This window comes from Arachis hypogaea, chromosome 12 (assembly GCF_003086295.3).
Source record: "Arachis hypogaea cultivar Tifrunner chromosome 12, arahy.Tifrunner.gnm2.J5K5, whole genome shotgun sequence".
Taxonomy (NCBI): Eukaryota; Viridiplantae; Streptophyta; class Magnoliopsida; order Fabales; family Fabaceae; genus Arachis; species Arachis hypogaea.
In genome coordinates, this window is record NC_092047.1 from 80451127 (window position 1) to 80462583 (window position 11457).

An 11457-nucleotide genomic window follows, 5' to 3' on the forward strand; every position below is an offset into this window, starting at 1 on the left:
GCGCCTAACATTCGCAGGTTTGAAGCTCGTCACAGTCATCCCGTCCCGGATCCTACTCGGAATACCACAGACAAGGTTTAGACTTTTCGGATCCCAGGAATGCTGCCAATGATTCTAGCCTATACCACGAAGATACTAATCTCACGGACTCGGTCCGTGTATTAGATATCCAAGAGAATATACTCCGGCTGTCATCCAATGACTACGTTGAACATCGTGTAGACCGCTTTATGGTTGTCAGTCACGCGGATCTTGGCTAAGCGAGTAACGAAGATTGGGTGATTATCACGGGTCACCCCTTTATTCTGACTTAACTGAATTAAGAACAAGAGTATATCTTGGAGAAGAAGTAGGCGTGAATTGAAAGAAAAACAATAGTACTTGCATTAATTCATGAAGAACAGCAGAGCTCCACACCTTAATCTATGGGGTATAGAAACTCCATCGTTGAAAATACATAAGTGAAAAAGGTCTAGGCATGGCCGTGAGGCCAGCCTCCAAAATGTGAACAATGGTCTCCAAAGTATAAGATTGATCAAAGATCAAAAGTGATCAAAGATATAAAATAAATCTCTAAAAGTAGTTTTTATACTAAACTAGTAACCTAGGTTTACAGAAAATGAGTAAATAAGTGTAGATAGTGTAGAAATCCACTTCTGGGGCCCACTTGGTGTGTGCTTGGGCTGAGCATTGAAGCTTTCACGTACATAGGCTATTCCTAGAGTTAAACGCCAGCTTGGGTGCCAGTTTGGGCATTTAACTCCTATTCTGGTGCCAGTTTGGGCGTTTTACGCGAAGATATTTTAGGCTGCCTTTGGACGCCAGTTTGGGCCATCAAATATCGGGAAAAGTATGGACTATTATATATTTCTGGAAAGTCCAAGATGTCTACTTTCCAACGAAATTGAAAACGCACCAGTTGAGATTCTGTAACTCCAGAAAATTCACTTCGAGTGTAGGAGGGTCAGAATCCAACAGCATCTGCAGTCCTTTTTCAGCCTCTGAATCAGATTTTTGCTCAGGTCCCTCAATTTCAGCTAGAAAATACCTGAAATTACAGAAAAATACACAAAATCATAGTAAAGTCTAGAAATGTGATTTTTGCATAAAAACTAATAAAAATATAATAAAAAATAACTATAACATACTAAAAACTAAGTAAAAATAATGTCAAAAAGGGTATAAATTATCCGCTCATCAGCAACGCAGGGATGGCAGCGACACGTGGTTCGACGGCTAACTCCAAGACGTGGCGCGGTGCGGTGGTGGCGCAGGTTCCTCGTCGGCGCTGCTTCTTCCCCCCTCTTTCTCTCCTCGCCTCTGATGGTTCTCTCTCTTTCTCCCTTTTCTTTCTTTCTTTCTTTCTTTCCTTCTTTCTTTCTCAATGAGTGGCTGAGTGTTTTAGGAGGGAAAAATGGCGGTGGGATAAAAGTGTTAGGGTTAAAGTTTTGTGTGTTTAATTTTATAATTAGGGTTTGATTGTGTAAGACTCTGGATTTTTGCAAATTAAATAATTAGTTATTTATGAGTTATTACGTTTGTTGAGATTTTATTTTTAAAAAAATTATTTTAATAAAAATAATTAAATAGAATTTGATTATTATTGAAGTTTAATTTAATTATAACTTATTTTATAAATTTAAATTATTTATTAAAAATTATTTTGATAAGCACACATTTAAATTGATTATTGTTATTATTATTATTATTATTATTATTATTGTTATTATTATTACATTATATATATTAATACGAGTATATATATATATTCCCAAGAAATATATATGTATGCATAAAGTCTCTAATTTTATGGTTATTCATTAAATCACCATTCATAATCATTATTGCCATAGTATCATTCATTTTTTTGGTGAAGCCATTAAAAAAAACAAGGAAAAGAAAGAAAAACGTGGCTCGTATATATGTGTTATCTTGACACATAATGCATGACTTAAAATCACAAATCACATTTGCTCTTCCTCTTGACTGAACCACCCTTAGAAAGAAAAGAAAAAGGAAGAACCGAGAGAGAAAGGAAACGTGAGAAACTATGGAACCTCTGAACTTTTGACTTTGATTTTTTGTGATTTATAACTCCAATTAAAAATCTAATCTGGTAAAAGTGTTCGTATCCTCCTCCTCTTTATGTTGGTGTTATTCTTGTCTGGTAGAAATTAACGGTAACGTAGCTGCCCTTCCCCTGAAGTTCGGCTAACTGGAGTTCTAGGAGGCACAGATGATTTCTGACGCTTTTCTCTTCAGCAGCTCAATCAGAAAGTTTTTCCAGAGATTTCGTTGATTTTGATTTCATACGGAGGTAAGGGATTTCGTTTTTAAAATTACAAGTTTTTAATTTAAAAATGCCAAAAAGCTTATTGAGTAATTGCAAATAATTTACACGTGTTTGGTGTGTCTAATTGATGGAAATTGATTGTAATTGTGAGTGTTGGTCAATTTGGTGTTGCTTGTTAAATTGAAATGTGATTTGAGTTTATGAATTGGGTTGGAATTGAGATTGTGTTTCATGCTGGAATTTATGGTTACAGAAGTGGATGGTAACTGATTTTGCTATTAGTATGATGGTGAATAGGTGCTGATGAAGGGCTGGTAAAAATATGCAAGAAGGTGATTTTAGTTAGTTTTAAATGTTAAACGAGTATGGTCGGAGGGGTTTGTAAAGTTTGAATGAAGAAATGAATTTCCTTTAATTTCGAAAGCAAAAGATTTGAAACGGGCTAATTTTATTGAAATAGAAAGAGGCTTAGTTTTAAAGAAAATGATTTGATTTTATTTGATATCTTGAACAGTGTGAATATTGAAAATGATTTGTTACTTAGAAATGTTTTGAAAAGGATTTGAAAGGTAGTTAGGTTGGGACCTTTGAAAGATGGCAAAGTCCGGACTTTAGAGGAAATGCTGCCAAATTTTTATAAAACTCTAAGACTTTATTTAAAGTGTTATTTAAAAGCAAATTTAATTTAAGAATATTAGTTGATTTCGATTTATTACAAAAAGAGTTTTGTTTTCAAACCAATTTATCAAGAAAAGTATAATGTTTTAAACTCAATCTTTTGAGAAGGGATTTTGCTTTAAGTTATGTTTTGAGTTTGGTTTGATAAGAAAGAAAAGAAGAAGAAGAACGAAAAGTAAAGAAAAAAAAGATAATTAAAGGAATCTCTGCCACAAAAGAGCAGAGAATAAAGATTAAAGAATATATTAACTAAAAGGATCTCTGTCATAGGAGAGCAGAGAACAAAGATTAAAGAAATATATTAATTAATAAAATGACTGCCACAGGAGAGCAGATGTGACATTCTTTGGGCCTTAGTGTCAAATGTAAAGTGGGGACGCCCACACACTGAGAATTGTTTTTCAGATGTATGCTTATTGGTTTGGAAAGTCACACTGTATGCGGCCTAGCCGTACGACTTATAAGCACACTGTATGCATCTAGAAAGGCATATGTGGGACTCATGCCCAGGTAATATCGGGAGCGGGTAGGCAACCGATACATGAGCTCATGGCCTGCGTTAGGGATAGACATGCATCATCATTGTTTGCACATTTGCATTTGATTGTGTTTGCTTATCTTGTCTCTATGTGATTGTGATGTTTGTCTTATTGTTATTTATTTGTGTGTTGATCTGTTTTCTGTGCTATTAGTTTGTGTATTGAGGTGACTGAGAACTGAGGTTGTGATTGAGATTTGTCTTAAGTTCAGAAATTTAAAGAAGGTAATTAATTATATAAAGCAATAGTAAAAAGTATTTTCAAAAGGTTTGACAAAAATATAGTTTTATTGAGTAAAGTTAATTATTTGCATTTTATTTCATTACTCTTACGACATTCCCATTCCCTACTGAGAACGCGTGGTTTGTTCTCACCCCAAAATCTTTCACCCTTTCAGTGACACAGGTTCGAAGACTCATCTTGAAGTTGCGGACGGTTATTAGTTTTATTTGAGTTAAGTTATAAGTTGAGTTGCTTTCATAGAATTTTCTCGCCTTTGTTAGTTAAGATTTTATTTTATACAGAGGGATAGGAGTTGTATCTGAGTTTGATTTGAATTCTTTTGTATGATATTTATTATTCTTACTAATTATGTGACTAGTATTGCTTGGATATTTTTTATATATGATTTTAATTAATAGAAACAAAACTTTTCGGCTTTTTCTTAAAAATTGAAATGCGAAATCGAACTAAAGGCTCAGTATTAAATAGTAAATACGGAAAACAGGTCAGTAATGCCTTACTTTTGGTACGATCATGACGTGCTGAAAGTTAAGGTCTTACATTATGGTATCAGAGCAGTTCATTCCTGTTAGAGCCTTGGGAATGGACTGACTATGCTTCACTGCATACTCTGAGTTTTACATGCATGATTGTCTATTAATTAATGCTGTTAGCCGACTGATGGCTGCGCATCGTGTACCCTTTTTCTTATATAAAAGAATCATAAAAAGAGTATAATCTCATTGAATCAATGCAATTTCATGAACCAAATGATATATATTATGGTACATTGCTTTGAAATGGGTTTGTGCTGAATTTCAGGTGAAAAGAGCAACAAAAGGGGAAGGAAAACAACAAATAAGGATGGGTGTGTGAAGCTAGGCGTGCCACTTGAAGCTCTGGACGTGGCACGCCAAGCTTTTGAACCAACTTTCAACAATGGGCATGCCACTTGAAGCTCTGGGCGTGGCACGCCAAGCCAACATTCCAGCAAAGAAGGTTGAAGAATTTTATATGGGCGTGCCACTTGGAGCTCTGGGCATGGCACGCCAAGTTTCTGAAGCCAAGATCTCAAAGAGGGCGTGCCACTTGGTGTTTCGGGCGTGGCACACCAGGCTTAAGTTCCAAAGGAGTGATTTTGATCCCCACTATGGGCGTGGCATGCCGGGGCATATGCCAACCTGACCTTCTCTCATTCAAATGAAAATATTTTGAGCTACACAACTCCAAATGAGATGATTCTAGTGCCATTAGAAAGTAGACATGTAAAGCTTTCCAACCATATATAACACTTTATTATGGACACTAGAATTGAGGAAGATATTGACCCTAAAAACACAGGGAGCAAAATACGTCACTGCAGAGTTACCAGCCTGACCTCTTCATCTTCAAAGGAATATAACTTGAGTTGTAGAGGTCCAAATAATGTGATCTTGATGGCGTTGGAAAGCTGACATCAAGAGCTTTCCAACGATATATAACACTCTAGGGTGGACGTTAAAAATGGGGGTAAACAAATACCATTATTTCAGCATTACAAAATCTGGGCGTGCCACTTGACATCGAAGGCGTGGCACGCCAGCTTTATTTTCATAATGGGCGTGCCACTTGGGGTTCTGGGCATGGCACGTCAGTTCTAATGGCCAGAGATTATGAGATTATGTTTGATGCTGGAATTTATGGTTATGGAAGTGGATGGTAACTGATTTTGGTATTAGTATGATGGTGAATATGTGCTGATGACGAGCTGGTAAAAATACGTAAGAAGGTGATTTTGGTTAGTATTAAATGTTAAACGAGTATGGTCAGAGGATTTTGTAAAGTTTGAATGAAGAAATGAATTTTCTTTAATTTCGAAAGAAAAAGATTTAAAACGGGCTAATTTTATTGAAATAGAAAGAAGCTTAGCTTTAAAGAAAATGATTTGATTCTATTTGATATTTTAAACGGTGTGAATATTGAAAAGAAAAAGTATAGGGAAACAATAATCCTAGTGAACAATATGAACAATGGGGTTACAAATGTAAATTACTCATAAATTTAATTAATGATGTAATTAATTTAATTATAATAATAACTATTTTTTAAAATTTAAAATATCATATTTTTGAAATCGGAAACTGTAACACCTTTCATATCCTCATTCCATATTCCCAACAAAGAAGGCTCACTTCCCAGCCCACCCACAACCCACGCTTCCCCCCTGTGCCAACGTCCTACTAGCCCCCCAAGTGGGAAAAAAAAATTTTTCACCACACCCGTCAACCCGTGCACCGTGCAGCCCGGCAAAGGTCACCGCGATCACGTCCTGTGCAGCTCCTGCAGCCCAAGGCCTCCACCATTGCAGTCCCTGCAGCCCAAGACCTCCACCTATCACAGTCATTTTAATGGAGCATAATTCCGTTGAACCGAGTTGTCTCGTGCCAGATTCTTTCACTGGCGAGTTGTTCGACGGAGAAAGTGAATAGTTGGACAAGGTAAACAATGTATCTTGTTTCTTTTAGACGTATATTTATTTTTATATAAATTAGATGGTTATTAAAAGATCAACATTCTTAATCCCTTATGATATTTTGTTACAAACAGAATAATTTGGATGGTGTTCTTGTCCATTCATGTGGTTATTAGTTAAAGTGTAATATATAAGTGGATGATCCCGTGAAAGGATTAGTTTGAATTTTTTCTACCTAAAAAGAGAAAACAAATACATATTTAGAATGGTGGAATGTTATGATACAATGTACCAGTTAGTTGTTACTACTTACTTGTTACAGATTGGGTTCTTGTTAAGTTTTTATAACTAGTTACAATGAACCATGTGACAAGTTATAAAGGAGATGAAGTTAGAAATTTATTTACTAGATATGATGAATTGTTACAATACCTCTTTAATAGGTTACCCTGACATATTTTGAATATATGTATAGTGTTAAATAAGAAAATCTTGCCCATGGTTGCGACTAAAATTGTTACAATCCCCATCTGTATGCTATCAAACCATGCATGCACTAACAAATTTGGATAAATATGGAAGAAAATTATAGGAGCTAATAACGAGACTTTTTACATGATAGTAGAAGACTCTATTTTAGTTTGTGTAGTGATACTTGATATGTGGTTGATTTATACATTCTCTATATAAATAATTAACACAATACTAACTAATTAGGTACACTTTGTATGAGTATAATTTCATTGTTCTGAATTCGTTTAATTCATGCATATTAATAAATTTTAATATCATATTTTTGGATATAGTATTAATAAAATCTATTTACTTGATATTTTATTATAGTATCTACTTACGTTCTGAATGTTTGATTGTAGGGCATAGAATGTACAGAAATTACTGAGTTGGGATGTGATGACATGGAACTTGTTGATGAGGTTTGGACTCTATTTTATTGTTGTTTTTTCGTTAACCGCATGTTTGAATAGACCATTAATCATCGTGTGCCTGAAATGATGTCTATTTTGAACTGATTTGCAGTTACCAGACCATAGTTGCCTTCCTGACGATAAAATACCGATAGTTGGAATGCGGTTTGAGTATTTGAAGTTGGCCCATGATTTTTATGCGACCCATGCAAAAAAAGTTGGTTTCATAAGTAAGATACGGGCCACAAATTTTGATAGGATGACAAAGCAACCGATCAACCAATCTATCCATTGCAATCGGGAGGGTTTCTGGGCATCTCGTGTCAAGGCACCCAGACGGAAGAACACAATGGCAGGTGTGGGATGCAGAGCAAGAATATATACAAAATTCGACAGGGAAAATCATGATTGGATCTTGTTGAAGGTTGAACTAAATCACTCGCACCCATGTTCAACTAAGAAGGCGGTGCACTACCACGAGAACAGGGAGTTAACAATGCATGTGAAGTGTATCATTAAGGTTAATGATGAGGCGGGCATTCGACCCAACAAGACCTTTCTAGCATTAGCCAATGAAGTTGGTGGGCCTTTGAACTTGGGCTTCTCAGAGAAGGACGTCAGGAATTACATTTCATTAAGACTCCGATCCACAAATGTCAACACAGATGTCAAGGAGATGCTGAACTACTTCATGCGAATGAAGGAGTTGAATCCGAACTACTTTTACGTAGTGAATATAAATGAGGATAACAAGTTTACGAGTGCAGTTTGGGTGGATGCAAGGTGTAGGGCATCTTATGAATACTATGGAGACGTGGTCTCATTTGTTACCACATACAGCACGAACTGGTAAAATGTATTTAAGTTCACATTGTTTAATTATTTTATTATTTGTTATTAGTTTCATGTTTCTAAATATAGTTGTTCGTCCTTTAGGCATGGATTGCCGTTCGCTGCTTTCATTGGTGTGAACTACCATGGTAAGTCTACTTTGCTAGGCTGCACTCTGCTAGGCAGTGAGGAGATCCTGAGTTTTGAGTGGGTGTTCACCCAATGGCTGGAGTGCATGGTAACGGCACTGAAGGGCATCATCACAGACCAATGCAAGTCTATGTTTGGTGCAATTAAGAAGGTCCTGCCCAATACACGACACTGATGGTGCATTTGGCATATAACAAAAAAGATACACAACAAGCTTGGAGGTTATTGATAAACCACTATTTTATGGTTTATCTTATGCTTAGTTGAGTGGTTTTTATCAACTCTTTACCCATTTATTAATACTAATTGCATAGTTTCACATTTTCCTTCCTGATTTTGTGCTATGATTGAAAACATGCTTCTTTGGCCTTTATATTGCTAATATTAATCCTCTCTTATCACCATTAGATGCCTTGATATGTATGTTAAGTGTTTTCAGATATTACAGGGCAGGAATGGCCTAGAGGATGGAAAGGAAGCATGCAAAAGTGGAAGGAATACAAGAAGTTGGAGAAATTACTAAGCTGTCCAGCCTGACCTCTTCGCACTCAAACGGCTATAACTTTAGCTACAGAGGTCCAAACGATGCGGTTTCAGTTGCGTTGGAAAGCTAATGTCCGGGGCTTCGATTTGATATATAATATGCCATAGTTGCCCTCACGCTAGGCGACGTGGTTGCGTGATCCACGCGGACGCGTTGCAGTAGCGAAAAACCAGCGTGGCAGATTTCTTCTCTCCAGTGATTTCTAGGCTTTTTTCGACCCAGTTTTCAGCCCAGAACACACAGATTAGAGGCTATAAAGTGGGAAAATATATCCATTCATGAATAAGCTTTCATATTCACAATTATTAGGATTTAGATGTAGTTTTTAGAGAGAGAGGTTCTCTCCTCTCTCTTAGGATTAGGATTTAGGATTTCTCTTAGTTTTAGGAGTGACTCTCAATCCCAGGTTCAATATTCTTTTTTATTATTTTCCCAATTTTATTTATGAATTCTTCTATGTTACAGATTACTCTTTGAATTAATATTATTTGAGGTATTTCAGTTTATTATTGCTTTTCTTTTATTTACATTATTGTTATTCCCATCTGAAGGCATTTTTATTCCAGTAGATTTACTTTTCTCCTTTTGGTCTTGGTTAAGAAATTAATAACTCAGGAGTTATCAAACTCAAATATGATCGATAATTGTTATCTTTGCTAATTGAATTGAACTTCAATAATCCCAGTCTTTTCTCAAGAAATAAATAGGATCCAAAGATCAAACCAATTAATCCCTTGACCTTCCTTTGCCTTAGTAAAGGTTAACAAAGTGGAATTAAGATTCAATTTTCATCATCATTGATAAGGATAGCTAGGATAGGACCTCTAATTTCTCATACCTTGCCAAAAGTTTATTTTACAGTTATTTATTTATTTTACAGTCATTTACTTATTTTAATTGCAATTTAAATTACTTGTTCCTTATCTTCAAAACCCCGATTTACAATCTCCATAACCAATAATAAGAACATACTTTCCTGCAATTCTTTGAGAAGACGACCCGAGGTTTGAATACTTCGGTTATCAATTTATTTAGGGGTTTGTTACTTGTGACAACCAAAACGTTTGTATGAAAGGACTTTTGAAGGTTTAGAAACTATACTTGCAACGAGGATTTATCCGCAAATTTCTAGACCACGCAAAAGTTCTCTCATCAGTTATTCTAGGTTTAAAGAGTTGAATGCTGAGTTGAATCACATTATATGGAACTCTAAGTCAGTTGAGGATTTCGAGGATCATTGGGCTGAGTTCATTGATGACTTCAACTTACATCACAACAGATGGCTATCAGGTTTGTGTCTTTTTAGGAAAATCATTTGCCGGAGGTGCTTAGATGTTGTTGTGTTCTATCTGTTTTGGAAAAAGTTCTTATGCATGGTTTTGTTTTTGGTAGGTTTATTTCTGTTTTAGATCTGTTTGAGGACCGACACATGTGGGTGCCTATCTTTTTCAATGGTCAATTCTGGGCTTCCATGAGGAGTACGCAGAGGAGTGAGGGGATGCATTCATTCTTTGGTGGATACTTAAATTGTAAGACTAGTTTGGTCCAGTTCGTCCACGAGTTCGACAATGTCCTAGGAACGAAGGAGCAGAAGGAATTGGAGGACGATGCTGCAGACTCGAGAGGTCTAATCCCATGTTCAACTAGATCAGCCATCGAGAGACGATTTCAAAAAGAGTATACCAACGAGATGTTTAGAGATGTCCAAATGGAATTTGGCAAGAAGGCTGATTGCACTATTCGTGCCATGGATGAACAGGGTGACTCGGCTTGGGTAAAGGTGGAAGAGGAAATACTAGTCTATCAAACGACCCGTTATGTTACGTTTGACGTCCATTTTCACCGTTCGACTCACAAGGTTCGATGTGATTGCAACTTGTTTGAAAGTGCAGGTATATTATGTTGCCACTGTCTTGTAGTACTTTCATCTTACAAAGTTAATGAGGTTCCTTCCTGCTATGTTTTACCTCGTTGGAGCAATAACATAAAGCACAAGCACACCTACATTAAGAGTAGCCACGACGTTAGACGTTCAGATGAAAGCCACAACATATTTAAAGGGTTGTGTGCACATTTCTACAACGTTGCGTAGGAATTCGTGGATTGTGATGATGAGGCAGACATCTGCATAATGTTCTGGAGGATACAAGGGCCAAGCTAGTAGATTACCGTGGCAGGATGCAAAATAACACCGTCCCTACTGCACACAATAGCATCGTCACAGTCCCTTCAACCATTTTTGGCACAGCGGACATTCAGGCCCCATCAAAGGTAACCACTAAGGGTCGTCCAAAAGGCAAAAGGCTAGGATATGAGTTGGATAAATCAATCAAAAAATCCATGCAGAGAAAGCGGAAGAGTTTACGCAACGTATGTATACCAATTTAATTTGAACTTCACTTTTACAACGGTTTTTATTATGTCGATATTGAGTTGCTTTTGATTGAGCTTGTTTGTTTCAGGATAATCGTTTAGAATCTACTGCAAATCAAGATTCGGAGGCTTCCGCTCAGCAGATTGCTACGCAAGGACTTGGTGGATTCATGTCGCTGTTAAACTCCTTCGACAATACCTAGATTGTTTATGATACAGCATCTATTATGTTATATTAGAGGTCCCTTTTGTTAGGTCTTACAACTCAATATGTATGTTTCATGGACATTTTCTTTGTTTGGGTTGTCTATGCTAAGAAAATTATGAAATTGGTATTTCGTTCGGATTTTGTGTGCTTACAGCTTCGACTGGCATGTCTAGGATGTTCGCTTTACTATGGTTATCGATGGTTATTTTTCTGGTGTTTGGATGGTTACTTCTAATCGGAT

At 36.4% G+C, this 11457-nt stretch overlaps 1 protein-coding gene across 1 annotated transcript; it reads left to right on the forward strand.

Moving 5' to 3' along the window:
- The first annotated feature begins 1211 nt into the window (after positions 1 to 1211).
- On the forward strand, positions 1212 to 11211 carry LOC112730152 (protein FAR1-RELATED SEQUENCE 5-like). The gene is made up of 8 exons (XM_025780254.1): positions 1212 to 1274; positions 7060 to 7119; positions 7223 to 7959; positions 8047 to 8242; positions 9850 to 9925; positions 10045 to 10696; positions 10756 to 11005; positions 11098 to 11211. Exons 1-8 carry the CDS (start codon positions 1212 to 1214, stop codon positions 11209 to 11211), a joined length of 2148 nt encoding a protein of 715 aa, XP_025636039.1.
- Positions 11212 to 11457: the final 246 nt, after the last annotated feature.